Source organism: Salmo trutta, chromosome 21, assembly GCF_901001165.1.
Source record: "Salmo trutta chromosome 21, fSalTru1.1, whole genome shotgun sequence".
Classification (NCBI taxonomy): Eukaryota; Metazoa; Chordata; class Actinopteri; order Salmoniformes; family Salmonidae; genus Salmo; species Salmo trutta.
In genome coordinates this window covers 1,450,763-1,474,726 of record NC_042977.1, presented here as the reverse complement: position 1 = coordinate 1,474,726, position 23,964 = coordinate 1,450,763, and the positions used below count along the sequence as shown (strand labels likewise).

Genomic DNA, 23,964 nt, shown 5'->3' with positions numbered 1-23,964 from the left:
GCTGGAATGTAGAGGTACCACAATAAGGCCAGGATTAAAACAAACTCATGATGATCTCATGAATTCAGTCCTTGTATCCCGTAGCTCTGTCTATGAATATAAAAGAGGTTAAACTTCTCCGGCCCCATCCCTCAGTTCATAGAGAGCCAAGTGGTTGGATTTAAAGTATGTAATATGCATTTAAATTCTATCTCTTTCATAGATTTTTAGCTAGCTGTGGCTGTTAATAATCATGGATTACAGTTTCTCCTGGCCATAGATTACTTTCAGGGTATCGAACCATCTAACATTAAATTGCTGAATACGGAACTTCCCCTTTAAACTTCTATTACCTGACTGCCCTGATGACCAGCTTTAGCGTGGGGATCATCTCCTCCAGGAGGATGTCTGCAGGAAAGCCCCTCTCCTCAGGGTCCTGCAGGGCTCCAGCATCTGTGGGAACAAAGACTGTCCCTACTTACAAACTACATGTTATAAAGGCTTTTTACAGAATATATAAAGTCTTCATAAGCACTACATAGATGTTTCACAAATCTTCTATAAGCCTGTGTCATACCTTACCCAGTTCTTTGGGTAAAACAAAATAGGTCATAACTCCAGATTACCATATACTGCAACAACAGATTATTTTACTGAATTATTTCAGATGGTCACAGTTGTGTTGATAGACAGCAGGGTTGGTGTCAATTTAATTTCAATTCAGGAAGTAAACTTAAATTATAATTGAGGAAATGTGGATTGGAATTGGCTGAATTTGGCAGTGTTGTTATACCATCAGAGCTCTGACGCATGGTGTAGGCCTTCATCCGGAAGGCTGTGCGAAACCGCTCCCGGTTACTGAAGCCGCCGGGTTTGGGTTCCTTGGAAGGACTCTCTTCAATGTCCGGGTTCCCCGGCATCAGCACCCTGCCCCTCACTACTGTCGACTGTCGCGAATTAGGCATGCGACAACGCTCCAGCAAACTCAGCTTTTGACTGAGACGAGAGAGAGGGGAGAGGAAAGTATTTTTCCTATGAGTGACTTGAATTTATTAAATTACATAGATGATAATATAACAGTAATGACAATATGGTAATAAACACTTAAACAAGGCAGACCATCAGCTACTGTGAATCAATTTCTCCAAAATAGAGGTCAATTCAGGATCTTCTCTGTGGACACGCATGATGATACCACTGCCTCGACAGAAAACCCTATAATTTGTTTTCTACTTTGTTTGGGCTGTCTGCCTTGGACTGGGGACGGATTCACAGTCTGCTGCCTAAACGTAACATTGCTTTAGTACTGAGGTATGAACGAAGACTCAAAGACCGCAGTAGGAGAAACACATTGAACGGGCCAATAAGAAACAAGAGATCACCTCTCCTTTTTGTGGATCGGGGCACTTTTGTTTCTCATATGACCGAAAACTGATTTGCTATCCACCTTATCTTTTAAATTACATGGAAACACTCTTTCTCCTCCATCTCTCTCTTCCCCTCACTCTCTTGTCTGTCTCTCTCCCCCTCCCTGTCTCAGACTTGGCAGAGGTGCCTGGGCTGGCCTTTGGGGTGGCTGCCAAGGAGCATTTAGGGGCAGTAATTCAATCCTGAGTGGTGAACATGGATTAGCAGCGCGGGGGGCGGCAAGCCAGGAGCAGAACGCATCCTCTTCTAGTCTTGTAATGAGTGCCTATCGGGACAAAAAAAAAATCTAAAAGCATTGGATTGGTGGAGGCCTGGGATACAGTGAATTTCTACCATATTTTTTTATAGCAGTAATTTCCTTTGAAGTGAACAAGTGCACAATTTGGGAGGAAGCAGAGGTAATTGGGATATAGCCAATGTTTAGAAAAGTGGTTGTTGTCAAAATAACATCCCATTAAATGTAATGTAATGAATATCCATGAATGAAAAGAACTATTGAAAGGTGGTAGTACAGTAGGAACATAAGAGGGCCTTGGGCCTTCTTGTCTTTCCAAGGACAATGTATTTCAACTCTCCTCCTCAAGTAACCCCACACAGCACAAGTAAACCGGATTCAACTTCTCAACTAATCATCAAGGCCTTGATTGATGATTATGTGGGGCTAAAACACTCAAGGAGTTGAGAAACACTGGCATAGGACATGCTACAGTGAACGTCAACCTGGGACCGATTATACCTGGTTCTAACATGCACCTTTGAACTGATCTTGACCACATTCTAATTGTGTTCACATTTTTAAGCCCTGTTTATAACTGGTGCTAACATGCACCCTTTGTCCTGATCTTGTCTACATTCAGAACATTTTTAGACAGGTTAGACAATTCTTATTTTTTTTAACCCTTATTTAACTAGGCAAGTCAGTTAAGAACAAATTCTTATTTTACAATGACGGCCTACCCCGGCCAAACCCGGACGACGGTGGGCCAATTGTGCGCCGCCCTATGGGACTCACAATCACGGCCGATCTCCCTGACCACCTCCAAAGGTAGGCATTGTGTCTGGATATTAATCAAGTTTAAACAGATCTGGATGGTCAAACCACTTAAATAATCCTTATAACAGCTTCTAAAATCATTGACAGGTAGCACCATTAATTGTCTTAAAATAAATACATCATGTTATTTTGAAAGAATATCAGTCTAATCATTTTCACATTTTAATACAATGTGTAGACCCGAAAACCTTTAAAAGATTGTAATCAGATCTTCCTGACCACCTCCGTAGGTATTCAGGCACGCATTGTCTTGATATCTTACAGGTGTAGACAGATCTGTACAGTGCAACCATTTAAATCATAATTATTCTGTCCTCCAAAATCATTGACAGGGGACACTACTGACTTATGGCTAGGGCTGTTACAGTGACCATATGATATAGGAATTTATATGATTTATAATGACTAAAGTATTCCACCCTGAAATGTATGATGAATTAGAATTATAAGACTGTAATTCTCTAATGTGTGTGCATAGGACAAGTTAAGACTTTACTATTTAGCAATGTAAGTGAGACATTTACGGAGAAGACAAACTGTCGACAGACAACTTGTGACAGGCAACTGTGAAACTGATAACAGGAAGAAGGTCTCCCCACCCAGGGAAGAAAATGATCCAAAATGATCTCTCATGAAGTGTTTGATTCGATTTTCGATGACATTTGCATTGATGTCAGAGTGATTAGAGGGACAATACAGTGCTGAGTACCAGGCAGTTAGCAAGTTTGGTAGGCTACTAATGACCATCAGCAGCATCAGAGCTTGGAGAAGCCTAATTACCGTGACTAAACCGTCATTACTTGTGACCGCTGGTGTTGCGGTAATACGGTCACCGTAACAGCCCTAGCCCTGTATTAATGTTCTATGGTGCAATAAAAATAAAATGTACGAATGTCAAGACCTCACATAATTATCCAACTCTCCTAATGATCTAACAGTCATTATAATTGAAAAGTAACTAATGGACTAGATAATAGATTTCAAAAAATAATGTGTCTAATTTGAGAGGTTTCTTCATTAAAGAAGAAGACGTGTGTGAGAGAAAGTCACAGAACACATATTTATAATGGCCATTAGCCACTACTTAGTTGGCAGATTGATATGAGTTGTGAATTAATCGAGGAAGTTATTTGAAGAAGGGGTATTCTGGGACCCTCGTTAGTCTTATGAGCTAAATGAGCTAATGAAAATGCCATGAGAGATTGTTATACTAGTGACTTTCCATGTTCGTGACTATACATGATCTATCAGTAGAAGAGATCAGTCATTGGTGACCTACCTTGCTATGCCCTCCAAATTATCCTTCCTTTGGACACAGAAAGAAAATACAGTAAATTAACGCAGTTTTAAGAACTTAAAATGCATGCTACCACTCAATATAACATGAAATGGACACTAAGGACAGTAGTTTTGCACAACCTCCAACATCTCAATCTCTATATTTGTCCTGTACCAGAGAATACCAGTGAAAAACAGGACTAGGCCTATAGATAAATAAGTAAAACTGTATGAAAATATTTAGAAAATATGTTTACATTTCAGATCATGTAAGATCACATTACAAGAGGAAGCTAAGGTAGAGTCTTAGCAATACAACTATATTAATAATGCTGTTAGTCTCTATGAGGCAGTTAACATGAGATTAGATGCTTATTCAGTCATCAATTAGCTATTATGACAACTGTTATTTCTAATGACAATATTATTTAAGTCCTATAACAGACATTTCACTGAATGTATATTTTGACTAAGAAAACAAATCACTGAGGAAAAAGACAGACAGTTAAAATAGGACCAAATGACATCTGTGTTACCTCACAGATTGTTATCCTGTTTGGTTGCAGGAATCCAGTTTTCCATGGAAACCAATGTCTCCAACTCAGGGTAATGTAAATCATGCAAACTAAAAAACAAAACAAATAAAGTTGAACAAATCATATGGTGAGGATACAAATGCACAAATTAATTGATAAATCATGAAGAAACTCACACTGTACATGTTGGATTGACAACATGAATGCAACACTTGATCAAACAAAAACACATTGTAGCATGCCATAGATAAAGGGTGAGAGTTTCACATACATATGTAGGATCTTAATTTGATCACCCTGTTACAGGATAACTTTCCTGTATGCAGGAAATGTAAAACTTGTTGTGTATTTGAGGTTTAAAAAGGTTTGTTTGTAATTTCCACTTTGAAATGCCAGACTTAATTTTCTAAATATATCAACCCCTACAAAAATTCACATAAAAATGCAAATATACTTTTGCTGCAGGATTATTTTATTTTTCAAACTGGCTCAAATTAAGATCCTACATATGTATCAGAAATGTACGCAAGTACTTGCCTGAAACAGGGTAATGAGATGACCGTTTCATAGAATCTCCATGTGGAAATAAGGTCCTCTCTGATTGGATTGGTGGCATAGTATCGCCAGGCAGACTGCACACGAAAGAAAACAATACACATTTTGTAAGGAAAGTCATCTTACAGTTTTTTCCATGTTTGTGTGTGTACCAGTTGCCAATTAAACCCCCATGATGTTTTTTTAATGTATTTTTAAATCATCACTGTATGTCTAATATACAGTACCAGTCAAAAGTTGACACACCTACTCATTCCAGAGTTTCTGTATTTTTACTATTTTCTACATTGTAGTACACGCATATGGAATCATGTAGGAACCAAAAAAGTGTAAAACAAAGAAAAATATATTTAAAAAAATGTATTATTCAAAGTAGCCACCCTTTGCCATGTTAAGAAAAACCCTCGAATGAGTAGGTTTCCCAAACTTTTGACTGGTACTGTATATTTTGTTATTTTTAAATTTAACCTAACTAGGAAAGTCAGTTAAGAACAAATTGTTATTTACAATGACAGCCTACTGCGGCCACCCCCCCCCCCCCCCCGACCACACTGGGCCAATTGTGCGCCGCCCTATGGGACTCCCAATCACGGCCGGTTGTGATGCAGCCCGGAATCGAACCCGGATCTGTAGTGATGCTTCTAGCACTGCAATGAAGTGCCTTAGAATGCTGTGCCACTCGGTTCACTATGTGTGTTTATTGCGTGAATATAACTCCAAATATATTGTTATCATTTATTTCCCTGAGCCTCCTTCTGCCATTGAAATGCTCAGGCTGATTGTGTGGGCGTGTTGATAAAATACCTACATACACAGCCCTGATTGTGTTGATGAGTGGTCACCAACCTTTTCTGAGTCAAGATCACTTTCTGAGTCAAAATGTAAGCCGAGATCTACCGCTCAGATGTTTTTTTAAACATGACTTAAAAAACGTAAGCCTATGCAACATTAACCAATTAAAAACAGTTCTGGAGAAATGAGGTTTGTGCAGTAGGCTATAGGCCTAATACATTATCACTGCAGGTTTGTGCAGCGGTGAGGCTGCCTCTCACCCGACTCACCGTCCCTCCGCTCTCCCTCCCTTCACTGAGAAGAAGGGACACAGTTTTCCAGCTGATGGCGAAACTCAAGTCGCACTGCATTATTTCTGCCTCATGCACAAATTCATGTTGCTACTCCAATGACCAGAGAAAGTGAACTATTCCTCGATATTAAAAAAGACACGCGCCACAAATAATAACAACGCAAGCTGATCGAAACACTTACTCATTCATTGCAGAGTGGAAGAAGGTAGAATGCGCATTTTATGGCTTATAAAACTGTTGAACAAAGTGTTGACAGTGCTGAATAACTTAAACATGAACTTACTCGTAAAGATGGCATTGAAGAACATGGCTGACGTTCTACATTCTCCCAACCAATTGTGCTATTTAGTTTTTTTTTTTTTTGCGTAACTTTTTATTTTTTTTACTTATTGTGTACAAAATGTTGCTGCTACTGTCTCTTATGACCAAAAATAACATCTGGACATCAGAAAAGTGATTACTCACTGCGGACTGGAAGAAACTGGTAAGACTACCTTACCAAGGGGACATTAAATATCTTATGTTTCACCATGTCGTGGCTGAATGACGACATGGATAATATAGAGCTGGCTGCTGGGTTTTCCGTGCATCGGCAGGACAGAAAAGCTACGTCTGGGAAGACAAGGGGCGGGGGTGTGTGTCTATTTGTCAATAACAGCTGGTGCGCGATGTCTAATATTAAAGAAGTCTCGAGGTATTGCTTGCATGAGGTAGAGTACCTCATGATAAGCTGTAGACCGCACTATCTACCAAGAGAGTTAGCATCTGTATTATTCGTAGCCATCTATTTATCACCACAAAACAAAGCTGGCACTAAGACCACTCTCAAACAACTCTATAAGGCCAAAAGTAAAGAAGAAAATGCTCACCCAGAAGCGGTGCTCCTAGTGGCCGGGGACTTCAATGCAGGCAAACTTAAATCCGTTTCACCTTATTTCTACCAGCATGTCACGTGTAACCAGAGGGGAAAAAAATTCTAGACCAACTTTACTCCACACACAGAGTTCGCATACAAAGCTCTCCATTTGGCAAATCTGACAATAATTCTATCCTCCTGATTCCTGCTTACAAGCAAAAACTAAAGCAGGAAGTACCAGTGACTCGCTCAATACGGAAGTGGTCAGATGACCCGGATGCTACACTACAGAACTGTTTTTCTAGCACAGACTGGAATATGTTCTGGGACTCATCAAATGGCATTGAGGAATACACCACCTCAGTCATCGGCTTCATCAATAAGTGCATCGATGACATCATCCCCACAGTGACTGTACGTACATATCCCAACCAGAAGCCATGAATTACAGGCAACATCTGCATCGAGCTAAAGGCTAGAGCTGCCGCTTTCAAGGAGCGGGAGAATATTCCGGACGCTTATAAGAAATCCCGCTATGCCCTCAGATGAACCATCAAACAGGCAAAGCGTCAATACAGGATTAAGATTGAATCCTACTACACCGGCTCTGACGCTCGTCGGATGTGGCAGGGCTTGAAAACTATTACTAAACTATTACCAGCAAAGGGAAACCCAGACGCGAGATACCCAGTGACGCTAGCATACCAGACGAGCCAAATGCCTTTTATGCTCGCTTCGAGGCAAGCAACACTGAAGCATGCACGAGAGCACCAGCTATTCTGGATGACTGTGTGATAACAAGGTCTTAAACCTTTCAACAACAAAAAAAGGAACTAAAACAATGAAGTCACACATCATAACGCATCGGTAGCCGATGTGAACAAAACCTTTAAACAGGTCAATATTCACAAAGCCGCTGGGCCAGACTGATTACCAGGACGTGTACTCAAAGCATGCGCTGACCATGTGTCTTCACTGACATTTTCAACCTCTCCCTGACCGAGTCTGTAATACCTACATGTTTCAAGCAGAGCGTCATAATCCCTTGTGCCCAAGGAAGCGAAGGTAACCTGCCAAAATGATTACCGCCCCGTGGCACTCACGTCGGTAGTCCTGAAGTGCTTTGAAAGGCTGGTCATGGCTCATATCAACAGCATCCTCCCAGACACCGTAGACCCACTCCAATTCACATACCACCCCAACAGATCCCCAGATGACGCAATCTCAATCACACTCCACACTGCCCTTTCTCACTTGGACAAAAGGAACACCTATGTGAGAATGCTGTTCATTGACTACAGCTCAGCGTTCAACACCATAGTGCCCACAAAGCTCATCACTAAGCTAAGGACCCTGGGACTAAACACCTCCCTCTGAAACTGGATCCTGGACTTCCTGACGGGCCGCCCCCAGGTGGTAAGAGTAGGCAACAACATGTCTGCCACGCTGATCCTTAACACTGGGGCCCCTCAAGGGTGTGTGCTTAGTCCCCTCCCGTATTCTCTGTTCACCCACGACTGCGTGGCCAAACACGACTCCAACACCATCATTAAGTTTTCTGACAACACAACAGTGGTAAGCCTGATCACCGACAACGATGCGACGGCCTATAGGGAGGTGGTCAGAGAACTGTCAGTGTGGTGCCAGGACAACAACCTCTCCCTCAATGTGAGCAAGACAAAGGAGCTGATCGTGGACTACAGGAACAGGCGGGCTGAACAGGTCCGCATTAACATTGACGGGGCTGTAGTGAAGCGGGTCGAGAGTTTCAAGTTCCTTGGGGTCCAAACAAACTATCATGGTCGAAACATACCAAGACAGTCGTGAAGAGGGCACAACAAAACCTTTTCCCCCTCAGGAGACTGAAAAGATTTGGCATGGATCCCCAGATCCTCAAAAGGTTCTACTGCTGCACCATCGACAGCATCCTGACCGGTTGCATCACCGCCTGGTATGGCAACTGCTCGGCATCTGACCATAAGGCGCTACAGAGGGTAGTGCGAACCAAGCTTCCTGCCATCCAGGACCTATATAATAGTGTCAGAGGAAAGCCCATAAAATTGTCAGAGACTCCAGTCACCCAAGTTATAGACTGTTTTCTCTGCTACCGAACGGCAAGCGGTACCGGAGCGCCAAGTCTAGGACCAAAAGGCTCCTCAACAGCTTCTATCCCCAAACCATAACAGCTTCTATCCCCAAACCCAAACAACAGCTTCTATCCCCAAACCCAAACCATCGCCACCGGACAATTTACATTGACACCACCCCCCTCCCTTTTGTACACTCGCTGTTTGTTTGTTACCTAGTCACTTCGCCCCCACCTACATGTACAGATTACCTCAACTAGCCTATACCCCCGCACACTAACTTGGTACTAGTGACCCCTGTATTTAGCCTCGTTATTGTTATTCTTACTTTTTATTTTAGTCTACTTGTAAATATTTTCTTCTTCTTGAACTGCACTGTTGGTTAAGGGCTTGTAAGTAAGCATTTCACGGTAACTTATTGTATTCGGCGCATGTAACAAATAACATTTGATTTGAAAAACAGCAGCTCTTTGCTGTATTCGTTGAGTCTCTCTAGTCATGTATTTTTTATTGTACCTTTTACCCCTTTATCTCCCCAAATTTGTGATAGCCAATTGGTAGTTACACTCTTGTCCCATCGCTGCAACTCCCCTACGGACTCGGGAGAGGCGAAGGTCAAGAGCCATGCGTCACCCGAAACACAACCCTGCCAAGTCGCACTGCTTCTTGATACACTGCTCGCTTATCCCGGAAGCCAGCCGCAACAATGTGTCGGAGGAAACACAGTCCAGCTAGCGACCGAAGTCAGCTTACAGCGCCTGACCTGCCAAAAGGAGTCGCTAGAACGCGATGGGACAAGAAAATATCGGCCAGCCAAACCCTCCCCTAACCCGGACGACGCTGGGCCAATTGTGTGCCACCTCATGGGTCTCCCGGTCACAGCCGGCTGTGACACTGCCTGGGATCGAACCCGGGCTGCAGTGACGCCTCAAGCACTGCGATGCAATGCCTTAAACCATTGCGCCTCTCAGGAGGCCCTCTAGTCATGATTTTAAAAGTTTAGAAATCTCACAGTATCAACTTTGCTGTGTGTTCAAGGCTTCTTTTAACGGTCTACGGCTCGAGGAAACTGTGCCGACAAGGTGATCTGAGGTATCTGATTGGCCAGTGGTAGGTCTATAGGGGCACTTGATTTGATCTCTGGGCCTGCCGGGTAGGCGGAGTTCTACCTTTAGACACATTAAATGGTTCAAAATGGGAACACTTTGCCTTCCCGGTCCTAGGGCTGCTGAATCAAGTGCACCTACTATCAACAGCGCGAAACGATAAAAAAATAGGGATGCAAGGCTTATCCATTGTTTTTTTTTACAGAAATGTTTGATGATCGACTAGGAATGCCTTGGAGATCGACCAGTAAATCACGATTGACCGGTTGGTGACCACTGGTCTAGACTCTCGAGCCTACCCCACTTAAGGCTTCAGCATGTTTCGGTTCGGCTGGTTAACAGAACGAGTGTGCTTGCATACTCCCTAAAAAGACTTTGGCTTGAAAAATGTGAAAAAGCGGCAATAGTAGTGTTTGTCCATCTTGAGACGCTGTAGCCAGTATTCATTACTTCAAAGTAGTCCGAATTAATCTAAGATAACTCAAGAAATCTGTCATTCAATTTGCCTGAGGAGATGTTAGTCGTGCAATTTTACATCTAAATAAGATGTGTGGTGCAGTATTTCTCAAGTAAACATTTTTTCATGAAAACGAGTCATTTTATTGAAGAATCCCTATAGTTGACCAATGACTGATGAAGGGGCGTAGACCTTGGCTCCGAACTTCGGCTTGCCTCAATAACTTTTTTGGTTTGCACGAACAGCTGAAAAAAACCTTGCCGAAGACCAAAACTAACAAAAAAGTCACAAAATGTTGTCATGATATATGCACAAACTTTTCTGAACTGTTTTAGATGGGAAGCATGTGGACGCCTTTATGCATCCTCCTTTTTGAAGGGGTATTCAAATAAAAGATGACAGGCCATTGGTCAGGATAATCAGATAAGATTACATATTTTTTACAAACAGCTCTTAAAAAAAGAGTTATCATTTTCACAATTTCAGTGTTCTTTTGACCTCGTAGTGTGGAAATATAATTAAAATCACGTTTTTGACTGCACCTTTAAGGAAATCACTAGCCAGTACAATACCACCACTATGCGTATGGAGTGGGAATAAATGTCAGAGGCCCCACAGGGTTCAGTCCTTGATCCGCTGTCATTGTTCCATTAATGCGACATACCAGATCTATCCTGTTTTCTCAAGTCTTCCCAGCGAGCACATTTGGTTCCTTAGAATTTGTGGAAACAGGTGTTTTTGGTTTCAGATTGGTTCTGTGAACAAAACCCTCAAGTTTCCTGACCGGTAAAACAAAGCTTTTGTTCTCAGAATGTATAAAAAACAAACATTCCAGACGGTTTTGTGAACATTTGCTTTTAGGTTGAAGGTGGATTCTGTGAACATTTAATTAACAAATGTATAGGTCTGAGAATGGAAATTATAGGCGATTAAATAACATTCTGAGACATTCTTTAAACGTTGTGAAAGTTTTATTGTTAAACGTTTTCTTAGCACTCCGAGAACTACATTTAAAGGTTATTTGGAGATTTTTGAATAACAATTTGCTTGAACTTTCGCTGAATGTTGCACTAAGATTTTTAATAACACTGCTGGCTTATTTTGGATAATTGTTTTTAACTCCAAGCACAGATAGACATAGACATACAGAGTAGGGCCGGTAGGTGGCAGGATTCGTAACCACACAGGCAGGATAATCATTTATGTGCCTAGGGAGGAAACCGCAAGTGCACACTCAGAATGTGCCCCAGTTTGACCTATACTGTCATCCAGTGATTTTAGGGGTGGTAATCTCTTTACTTAATCAAAGTTATAGGGATTTAGGTTGTGCCAGTAAAATATACCCCTTGATAATAAAAAATGTCCCTTTTCTCTCATGGAGTTTCATTCAGATATTGTATGCCATAACCATTAAGGGATTTTTGTATGTGAGAGAGGCATTCCACCCTTACTATTACTGTAGTCTCACCTGAATAAGCCCAGCGGCTGGATGCCGACGCTTCTCAAAGTGCTTCTGTCTGTGCTGCTCCTGGACCTTCAAAGCCAAGCCTGAGCCCAAGATGCCCTAGGGGGGAGACAGGCAGCATTCATTAACTATCGTTCCCATTGTGGAAAAGACAGCATCAAAGGTCCAATGCAACCATTTTTATCTCAATATATCATGTCATTTCTGGGTAACAATTAAGTACCTTACTGTGAATGTCTTCAACAAAAATTGCTTCTTAGTAAAGAGCAATTTCTCAAGCAAGAACTGATACAAACTGAAATAACTAGCTGTTATTGGCAGAGAGGTTTATAACTCATTTTCTTATTGGTCTGTTAACTACTTAGCCGCCTGGTGATGTCACCAAGCAGGCCAAAATTCCATTCCACCAAAACAGGCAAAAATGTAAAGCAGTCTTTTGAAACTGCTATTACACAAAAAGGTATTATCATCATTTTCACAATTTTACAGTATTATTCCAACCTCAGCTTGAAAATATATATAATAAATGGGAAATCACGTTTTTGAATGCACTGGGCCTTTAATCAACTATTGATCGCCTTTGCGAAGCCACTGAGTTTACCAAGTTTACACATAGCCTAAGGAACATACACTTTATATCAAATACTGTATGTATCCATTAAGAAAACAGACCTTATTCATCAATAAAATATTACTTCTTAATTTTGATGATTCAGTCACCTAATCCTTGAAGAATGACAAGTGTGTAAATAAGTGGTCTTACTATACAGTACATAATTAATAATTATTTTAACATTCGAACAAATTGACACTGGCGTGGTATAGAATTTGCATCTTGATGTACAATTGCAAAACAAATGCATGTGTAAAGTATGTGATAATTCATATATTTCACAATAATGTAATCATGGACTAAACCCTATCCAAGAGTTTTTACTTACTGCAGGCAAAGCGAAGAATGACACTCCAATGAGAGCAAAAGTGCCAGCTAACAGTCTCCCAGCCCACGTCTTTGGGGTTTTGTCCCCATAACCAATGGTGGTCAATGTGATCTACGTACAGGGGAGAGAGACATGATCTTCATACATGGCGCCATGGAAACTGAAGAAATGTACAAAATGGTTAGTAATGTGAATGTTGCTTAATTTGTAAAGATGCAGATGGGATCTTGATTTCAAAGTTAAAAGTGGACAAGTGTGACATTGCCAGCTGGTATTATAGCTATCCATATGTACTGCAGATGCTTCCAGCTCTCAGACATTAAAGATGAATGGGCAATAGTGTACAAAAACATTACATAAACATTGCTAAGGCATGATTGATTGAGTTTGGCTCTACTTAGGTCTATACATCCCACCTTGCACACAACTTTCTAAGAGCTTGTGAGAGAGTGGTTGTTCTATAGTTATTCTGCATACAACCTTCCCACAACTTTATGGGACTGTTGAAGGATAGTTGCTTGGCTTTGCAACATTCTCAGCATCTTTAATTAACTTTCTTCGTATTTCATTACTGTAATGTAACGTTTCCTCAAAATGGTGTGGCATTGGGACTGTTCTGAAACAGTTCAGAGATCCTTCCCAATATCACATTTTTTAGAACACTCCCAGAATATAGTCAAAAATGTTTTTAAATAGAACCTTGTGGGAACCTCCAGGAAACGTTATGTTGAAGTACTGAAATTCTCCCAAAAGAATGTTGTTTCCTAAAGTTCTCTGAACTATTTGAGAACATTCCCAACATCACACCATTTTTGAGAATGTTCCCAGAATTACGCCCAAAAATGACATTAACTAGAACCATTAGGGAACCTGGAGGAAATGTTATGCTGAAGTAATGAAATTCCCCCAAAATGGAGGCTGTTTCTTATAGTTCTCTGAACTATTTGAGAACATTCCCAATATTACACCATTTTGAGATTGTTCTTAGAATATTACCTACAATTAAATGAAAGGTAACCATGTGGGAACTTACAGGAAACATTCTGTTAAAGTAATGAAATGTAACAAGAAAATCATGTTTTTTTTCAAGTTCCTTAAATGTGCTGAGAATGTTCCAAAGCCAAGCAACTATTCGGCACCATTGTATGAAAAAATAACCATAGTAGTGGTGCGTGGGTCAGCTGTTTGTTCACAAGCACCCGCCCACAATTGCTATTAACCCATCCGCAACCGCCTGACTATATGTGTGTGATAAAGCGAAAATCTGAGGCCTGCACCAGTCCCTAACTCGCTAACATAGAAAATGCGCTGTAGGCTACAGTCAGAGATAGCGGAACAATTCTTTGACAGAGTTGCAGGATTGCCTGGTTTATATGTTTTTGCTTATAATTTCCAACTATTTGTTAGTCAACTTCTCTACCATTAAATACATGCAGCTTCTCTTCAGTCATTATATACACTGAGTGTACAAAACATTAGGAACACCTGCTCTTTCCATGATATAGACTGACCAGGTAAATCCACTTCAATCAGTGTAGATGAAGGGGACGAGACAGGTTAAAGAAGGCTTTTAAGCCTTGAGACAATTGAGACATGAATTGAGTATGTGTGCCATTCAGAGAGTGAATGGGAAAGACAAAGGATTTAATTGCCTTTGAACAGGGTATGGCAGTAGGTGACAGGCGCACCGGTTTGAGTTTATCAAGAACTGCAACACTGCTGGGTTTTTCACACTCAACAGTGTCCTCTGTGTATCAAGAATGGTCCACCACCCAAAGGACATCCAGCCAACTTGACAACTGTGGGAAGCTGTTCTGAGCTGTGTCTCCTGACCCCTCCTGTCTCAGCCTCCAGTATTTATGCTGCAGTAGTTTATGTGTCAGGGGGCTAGGGTCAGTCTGTCACATCTGGAGTATTTCTCTTGTCTTTTCCGGTGTCCTTTGTGAATTTAAATATGCTCTCTTTCTTTCTCTTGGAGGACCTGAGCCCTAGGACCATGCCTCAGGACTACCTGGCTTGATGACTCCTTGCCGTCCCCAGATCACCTGGCCGTGCTGCTGCTCCAGTTCCAACTGTTCTGCCTGCAGCTATGGAACCCTGACCTGTTCATCGGACGTGCTACCTGTCCCAGACCTGTTGTCCCAGACCTTCTGGAACCCTGACCTATTCACCGGACGAGCTACCTGTCCCAGACCTGTTGTTTTCAACTCTCTAGAGACAGCAGGAGCGGTAGAGATACTCTCAAAGATCGGCTATGAAAAAGCCAACTGACACTTACTCTTGTGTTACTGACTTGTTGCACCCTCGACAACTACTATGATTATTATTATTTGACAATGCTGGTAATTTATGAACATTTGAACATCTAGGCCATGTGCTGTTATAATCTCCCCCCGGCACAGCCAGAAGAGGACTGGCCACCCCTCATAGCCTGGTTCCTCTCTAGGTTTCTTCCTAGGTTTGGCCTTTCTAGGGAGTTTTTCCTAGCCACCGTGCTTCTACACCTGCATTGCTTGCTGTTTGGGGTTTTAGGCTGGGTTTCTGTACAGCACTTTGAGATATCAGCTGATGTAAGAAGGGCTATATAAATACATTTGATTTGATTTGAGGGCAAAAGGGGGTGCAACTCAATATTAGGAAGGTGTTCCTAATGTTTTGTACACTCAGTTTCCCAAACTTGGTCCTGCCCCCCACATTCTCTCAAGATGCTGAAAGAAATACATCATATACTCCATATATACTCCTGTGCCCATGTCAAAATGTGCATTTGGTGTATCATTTTACTGTAAGAAATGCTTAATTCTACAGGAGTTAATATTACGGCTATGTGAGCTGTTATAGACCTACAGTCAGTGTCCAGATTTCAGATTCTATTTAACCCATCTGAACAGCAGGTTACAGTTCCCTTCATGTGCCATAAGCCTTTTTGAAGTCCCCGTCTTGTGACTGTGGAATTTGTAGAACACCTCACAATCATCACACATAATATAGCTGGCACTGCTATCATCCTCTTTTTCCATTTCACCAAATCTTTTCCAAAAATGACTTTCCTGACCCTCTCTTTCCAACTCTCCATTTCACAGCTTTTCTCTAATTGAATTGAAATCCGACATTGTCCTTTTCGCCTCTGTGAATAGCGTTAACTTTTTAATGCCGTTCCCAAAAGCATTTGTCGATTGGCATGTAGGCCTTTTTGGCGCGCATACAGTTAGGCCCTAAAGCTTAGGCTTACGCACTAATGCCAGGTAGTCTAAAATAATGAAAGAAAAACGTAAATGTAGACTATACTGTAGATATAAATTGCACAAGAATGAAACATTTATAGATTTTTTTAAAGGTATTGTTTTCTCTTTATCCCACCTGCCCTTCATCCACACAATATTTCATGATCCTAAACCCGCCCGCCCGAGTGCGGGTTATGAGTCAACCCGCGCATCACTAAACATAGGGCAACCCCGCTCTCTAGGAAACATATGGTTCTTAGAACGTTTTGTGCAAACTGGGAATATACCAGTTGGCTGAGATTCTCTTTTAAAACAAAGACCTGGGCAGGTACCAACTACGGGCTTTTCTATAAATACATACCAGTCCCCACCACAGTCTCTTTTAAAACAAAGACCTGGGCAGATACCAACTACGGGCTTTTCTATAAATACATACCAGTCCCCACCACAGTCTCTTTTAAAACAAAGACCTGGGCAGGTACCAACTACGGGCTTTTCTATAAATACATACCAGTCCCCACCACAGTCTCTTTTAAAACAAAGACCTGGGCAGGTACCAACTACGGGCTTTTCTATAAATACATACCAGGCCCCACCACAGAGCGTCGGCATATGTGTCAAAGTCCTGGGGTTCGGGCTTAATGGTGGGGCTATCAGTATCCGACACCTCCATGGTGACATCGTCCTTCTCCACAAGGTACACCAAGAAGGAGGCCAGAATGAGGGACAGGAAGCCAATGTACCAAGCGGTGATCAGCTCCTAAAAGCCAGTCACAAAGAAACATACAGTAAGACTTCTGATGTGTATTTAGGGACGTGAAGCACTCTGAACTTTGCAGATTGAAAAACAGTACCAGTCAAAAGTTTGGACACACCTACTCATTCAAAGATTTTTCTTTATTTTTACTATTTTCTAAATTGTAGAATAATAGTGAAGACATCAAAACTATGAAATAACATATGGAATCATGTAGTAACCCACCAAAATAATCCTTAGCAATCTACACACAATACCCCATGAAGACAAAGCAAAAACAGGTTGAAATTTGTACAAATGTATTAAAAATAAAAAAACAAAAACCGAATATACTTATTTAGATAAGTATTCTTTGCTATGAGACTCGAAAAATGTTGCTCAGGTGCATCCTATTTCCATTGACCATCCTTGAGATGGACTCCAATCAAGTTGTAGAAACACCTGTGGTAAATTCAATTGATTGGACATGATTTGGAAAGGCACACACCTGTCAATGTAAGGTCCCACAGTTGACAGTGCATGTCAGAGCAAAAACCAAGCCATGAGGTTGAAAGAATTGTCCGTAGAGCTCAGAGACAGGATTGTGTCGAGGCACAGATCTGGGGAAGGGTACCAAAATATTTCTGCAGCTTTGAAGGTCCCCGAGAACACAGTGGCCTCCATCATTCTTAAATAGAAGAAGTTTGGAACCACCAGACTCTTCCTAGACCTGGTTGCCCGGCCAAACTGAGCAATCGGGGGACAAGGGCCTTGGTCAGGGAGGTGACCAAGAAACCGATGGTCACTCTGACAGAGCTCTAGAGTTACTTTGTGGAGATGGGATAACCTTCCAGAAGGACAACCATCTCTGCAGCAGTCCAGAAATCAGGCCTTTATGGTAGTGTGGCCAGACGGAAGCCACTCCTCAGTAAAAGGCACATGACAGCCAGCTTAGCGTTTGCCAAAAGTCACCTAAAGACTCTCAGGTCATGAGAAATAAGATTCTCTGGTCTGATGAAACCAAGATTGAACTCTTTGGCCTGAATGCCAGTGTCACGTCTGGAGAAAACCTGGCACCATCCCTACGGTGAAGCATGGTGGTGGCAGGATCATGCTGTGGGGATGTTTTTCAGCGGCAGGGACTGGGAGACTAGTCAGGATCGAGGCAAAGATGAACAGAGCAAAGTACAGAGAGATCCTTGATGAAAACCTGCTCCAGTGCTCTCAGGACCTCAGACCGAGGATAAGGTTCACCTTCCAACAGGACAACGACCCTAAGCACACAGGCAAGACAATGCAGGAGCGGCTTCGGGACAAGTCTCTGAATGTCCTTGCGTGGTCCAGCCAGAGCCCGGCCTTAAACCTGATCAAACATCTCTGGAGAGACCTGAAAATAGCTGTGTAGCAACACTCCCCCATCCAACCTGACAGAGCTTGAGAGGATCTGCAGAGAAGAATGGGACAAACTCCCCAAATACAGGTGTTCCAAGCTTGTAGCATCATATGCAAGAAGACAAGGCTGTAATCACTGCCAAAGGTGCTTCAAAAAAGTCCTAAGTATAGGGTCTGAATACTAAAGTAAATGTAATATCAGTTTTTTTATTTGTATAAGGACACTGTGCCTTACTGTGTGTAGATGGAGTATAAGAACACTGTACCTTACTGTGTGTGTAGATGGAGTATTTTGAAAAAATATCCTTAATTGTTTGAAACCTGAACGTTTTAATACATATTATGAGGCATGCCTTACCTTGCTTGAAAGTAACCTATTAGATCTCCTCTTATTTCTAAATTTCTAAAGGATATTTTCATCTCTGTCACATGAAACCGCTCACATTTGCAATGCACTTTTGACAATGGTGTTTTCCCACTAATAGCATTATGGAACAAATGTAGCCTACTGCCTTGTGCGCATTGCTGCGCTCATAATGTGAAGAAATAATAGTTTAGAAACATTTTAAACTAAACGTTCTGATCGGTTGCATCAGACTCAATGCTTTAAAAAATTATGTTGCCTAGGCCTACCAGTTCTAATAATTTGGGATCGTCCCACAACTGTCCCAGAGTCTGTTTGGAATAGGCCATTTATTTCTCGACAAGCTGACCAATGGAATAGGTAGCCTAAACTTTTCTACTATAGTAGATTGACAAAGTTTAGTGATTTTGCGGTTCGTTACTCGTCTTGTTGGCTGAGGAAAAGTACATGTGGACAGTTATTCTAACATGTTCAAAGTGCACATCAGAATTCGATAAAAGGACCTTTTTGCATCCTGGACTTGCATGTTCTGTTAATATCAATTACCATATTCTAAATGTGATTTCTGTCATTCTGAGCACCGTGGGTGGATGCCCTAACCAGGTTATACACCCAATGCATATGGGTCTGGTAAATTTGTCAAATGTCCGGTAAATTAAAATGCTGCCTGTCAAATATCCGGCGCCACATTTTCCTAAAGGAAACCCTGCTCTGTGGGAGTAGATGGAGTAAGTGTTTATGGACACCATACCTTACTGTGGGAGTAGATGGAGTAAGTGTTTATGGACACCATACCTTACTGTGTGCGTAGATGGCGGAGCCCAGTAGTTTCCAGGTGCCTCCACGGCGGTCCATGCGGAGCATGCGCAGAATCTGCAGGAAGCGCAGACTGCGCAGAGACGTGGCAAGCACATTGCCTTGGTTACGCACAGCAACCACCGGAACTGAGGCAATCAGCACAAAAATATCTACCAGAGACAAAATGAAAAGACAAAACATCCAAAATTAGATTAAATTCATAAACCAATTGTCAATTTGTATAACATAGGGACGGTTTCCCAGACATAGATTAAGCCTAGTGGAGAAACTCTATTGAACATGCTTTTTAGTCTAGAACTAGGCTTAATCTGTGTCTGGGAAACAAGCCCACAGTTGTATATTTAACTGATAAGTCTACAATATCAACCAGATGTAAAGAATTGTGTGAGAGGATGATTGTGTTTTGAAAAGTTCTGGGTCGTATTCATTAGGGAAACCAGCCCATAGATGTATATTTAACTGATAAGTCTACAATATCAACCAGATGTAAAGAATTCTGTGTGAGAGGATGATTGTGTTCTGAAAAGTCATGGGTCATGTTCATTAGGGCACGCAACAGCAGAAAATGTTGTTAAACCTTTTGCATTTGAGCATTTGTTATTGGACAAGTCCAGGTAGTCCCAGCCAGGTAGTCCCTGTTCCAGTCCATTTTTCTTCCTTTTGGTGCCTAATGAACACAACTCTGGATGTAGTGCCGACAGGTTGCTCTGGGTTAGTCCTTATTTGACAGGGAATATCTGTATTTACCATTTAAAGACATGGCTGTGTAGTAGTATATTTTAGTAATTAGCTAAAGGGCTTACTACACTGTACGTCGGGTTCAGTCTTGTACGATTATGACATGTCATATCTTACAGTATATGCGAGTAAAGTGAGTTCGTCAAAACTGAAAGCATGCATCTTAGAAACAGTTTTCAAATCCAAACTTTATATGTCCGAACTTGGCTTATTCGCTGTGGTAGAACGTTTATTTTGATTGCCGATTTTGTGCACGTATCAAAATCCCATCAGGTAGCCTGATTTCAGATGTGTCATGAAAACAAGATTATAAGGGAAATTGTTATTTTTGCAAAGCATGTAAACGTTTAAATAAAACTATTATATTCATCTGACTGTCCATACTCAGTGCCGGCCATGTTCCTACTGGTCAGTCACAGGGATCGGTTCGTAACACTAGCCACACTGCATGATAATGGCTCAATATTTCTGACACTGCCAGAACTTTGTCGGAGCCTACAACTGCACGTAGTGGTGCTTAATTGGCAGACCTAAACCCTGGTCACACTGAACGAGCCAAGATATCCGACAATCGTTTACGACCTAAGAATTTGCCCACAAGGAAATTTGTCTGGGACTGCAAAATCGTAGCATAAGACGGCTAAAATTGTACAGTCTATGCGGGCCTTAAGGGATTTTGTAACAGTATTTTAAATTTGATTGAGTGTTTATGCATTATGTACTTAACATTTTCAGATATGGCTCTGACTAATAATGAATAATAAATAATAGTAGTAAATAGTAATTATAATTACGTGCACTGCAAATAATCAAAAGACTAAAAATGAAACACATGCTAAATCTGTTTCTTTGGATGAAGAGACTGCTGCGCTCTTAATATGGCTGTGTACTGGTAAAACCAAAAGTATTCTGTACTTCCTCCATCTTACCTAAAATACATAATGGCTTGCGGGCGAATTTGAGCCGCCCTCTCCATCCTTTGTATCTGGAGCAACAGCCTGCCGACCATATTCTCAACCCAAACTCTGTTCCGAAGACAAATATGGTGGATGTTTCCTAAGAAAGTCAAACAAGACAAATAGAATACCTTCAGTAAACATTTCACATCAAATGTTGCTATTATTATGCATTAAATTCATTAGTACATATTTTTGCAATTGGACCCAATATTAAAATGTGATGTATGTATTTCAATATTGGACTTTTGTGCATTTATTTACAAGATAAATCTTAAAACTTACCAATATAACAAGCCAATGGCCGGAGGCCTTTTCGTGTTCTTTGAAAGTTGTTAGTATGGCCAATATCAAACATCCCAGCACAATCAAAAATCTGCAAAGACAGAAAACTAGAATAGTTCACAATAGATTCAGGAGATTGTATGGCCAGCCATTTGACACCAAAGGTAGCCCATATGCTGTAATAAGAAAGTATGCTTCATTAGTAAATGGAATTTTATTTTTATTAACAATAATTGTCTACAGTGAACTCAATTTGAGACTGTATTTCGTCCAACCTTTTTGCCATTTTGTAATCACAAAGCCATGCCACTAGGGGGACTTAAGTCCTTTCTAATGTGTGGGTTTACAGAAATCTCTGCTTTATATATCCCCTAAATAAACAAAATTCATAGAGTGGAGAGGTTCCTGGAACCTCAAAAACACCACATTTGACAACAAAATGTCAATTTTATCTAAAATGTTTTAAACAATTGATGGCTCAGTGAGGGGTTAGAAGTTGTCACTCCCGGATGCATGCTAACAGGATATGGTCTACAGAGTACAGGCCATGTGCCAAACGGAGCCATCAATCAGGTAAGTGCCTGAGCCCCTAATGGCACCCTATTGCCTATGTAGTGCACTACTTTTGGCCAGGGCTCTACAAGCAAATAGGGTGCCATTTGGGACGCATTCACTGTGTACAGTTCTAGCTACCTACAGTCAGGAAGTGTTGCTACGGTAGCCCCCAGTGTTTCTCTATCAATTACCAGGGGAACCAATTCAGAAGGTGCACATTCAAGCCCAGCGCTAAAACACTTGTTTCAACTGATCAACTAGTTCTAACCCAGTACTAACAAGCCCAGTATGAACACACCTGTTTCAACTGATCATCTAGTTCTAGCCCAGTACTAACACACTTGTTCCAATTGATCAACTAGTTCTAGCCCAGTACAAACACACCTGTTTCAACTGATCAACTAGTTCTAGCCCAGTACTAACACACCTGTTTCAACTGATCAATTAGTTCTAGCCCAGTACTAACAAGCCCAGTACTACCACACCTGTTTCAACTGATCAACTAGTTCTAGCCCAGTACTAACAAGCCCAGTACTAAGACACATGTTTCAACTGATCACCTAGTTCTAACCCAGTACTAAACTAACAAGCCCAGTACTAACACACTTGTTTCAACTGATCAACTAGTTCTAGCCCAGTACTAACACACCTGTTTCAACTGATCAACTAGTTCTAGCCCAGTACTAACAAGCCCAGTACTAACACAACTGTTTCAACTGGTTCTAGCCCAGTAGTGACACACCTGTTACAACTGATCACCTAGTTCTAGCCCAGTACTAACAAGCCCAGTACTAAGACACCTGTTACAACTGATCAACTGGTTCTAGCCCAGTACTACCACACCTGTTTCAACTGATCAACTAGTTCTAGCCCAGTACTAACAAGCCCAGTACTAAGACACATGTTTCAACTGATCACCTAGTTCTAACCCAGTACTAAACTAACAAGCCCAGTACTAACACACCTGTTTCAACTGATCAACTAGTTCTAGCCCAGTACTAACACACCTGTTCCAACTGATCGTGTTCAAGCCCAGTACTAACACACCTGTTACAACTGATCAACTAGTTCTAGCCCAGTACTAACACACTTGTTTCAACTGATCAACTAGTTCTAACCCAGTACTAACACACTTGTTACAACTGATCAACTAGTTCTAGCCCAGTACTAACACCCCTGTTTCAACTGATCAACTAGTTCTAGCCCAGTACTAACAAGCCCAGTGCTAACACACCTGTTTCAACTGATCAACTAGTTCTAGCCCAGTACTAACAAGCCCAGTACTAACACACTTGTTTCAACTGATCAACTAGTTCTAGCCCAGTACTAACACACCTGTTTCAACTGATCAACTAGTTCTAGCCAAGTAATAACAAGCCCAGTACTACCACAACTGTTACAACTGGTTCTAACCCAGTACTAATACACCTGTTTCAACTGATCGTGTTCAAGCCCAGTACTAACACACCTGTTTCAACTGATCAACTAGTTCTAACCCAGTACTAACAAGCCTAGTATGAAGACACCTGTTTCAACTGATCAACTAGTTCTAGCCCAGTACAAACACACCTGTTACAACTGATCAACTAGTTCTAGCCCAGTACTAACAAGCCCAGTACTAACACACCTGTTTCAACTTATCAACTAGTTCTAGCCCAGTACTAACACACCTGTTCCAACTGATCACCTAGTTATAGCCCAGTACTAATACACCTGTTTCAACTGATCAACTAGTTCTAACAAGCCCAGTATTAACACACCTGTTTCAACTGATCAACTAGTTCTAGCCCAGTACTAACAAGCCTGTTACAACTGATCAACTAGTTCTAGCCCAGTACTAACACACCTGTTACGACTGATCAACTAGTTCTAGCCCAGTACTAACCCACCTGTTACAACTGATCAACTAGTTCTAGCCCATTACTAACACCTGTTACAACTGATCAACTAGTTCTAGCCCAGTACTAACAAGCCCAGTACTAAGACACATGTTTCAACTGATCACCTAGTTCTAACCCAGTACTAAACTAACATGCCCAGTACTAACACACCTGTTTCAACTGATCAA

At 41.4% G+C, this 23,964-nt stretch overlaps 1 protein-coding gene across 1 annotated transcript in view; it reads right to left on the bottom strand.

The window, feature by feature from the left end:
* kcnq3 (potassium voltage-gated channel, KQT-like subfamily, member 3) overlaps positions 1 to 23,964 on the bottom strand; it is a 166,649-nt gene that overhangs the window by 21,029 nt on the left and 121,656 nt on the right. The window contains exons 3-12 of the mRNA XM_029703941.1: positions 21,342 to 21,432; positions 21,030 to 21,156; positions 19,339 to 19,511; positions 16,638 to 16,811; positions 12,828 to 12,938; positions 11,890 to 11,985; positions 4,809 to 4,907; positions 3,741 to 3,763; positions 773 to 975; positions 333 to 432 (exon numbers count right to left, since the gene is read on the bottom strand). Of these exons, the coding sequence (XP_029559801.1) occupies positions 333 to 432; positions 773 to 975; positions 3,741 to 3,763; positions 4,809 to 4,907; positions 11,890 to 11,985; positions 12,828 to 12,938; positions 16,638 to 16,811; positions 19,339 to 19,511; positions 21,030 to 21,156; positions 21,342 to 21,432 (1,197 nt within the window). The remainder of the gene's footprint in view (positions 1 to 332; positions 433 to 772; positions 976 to 3,740; positions 3,764 to 4,808; positions 4,908 to 11,889; positions 11,986 to 12,827; positions 12,939 to 16,637; positions 16,812 to 19,338; positions 19,512 to 21,029; positions 21,157 to 21,341; positions 21,433 to 23,964) is intronic.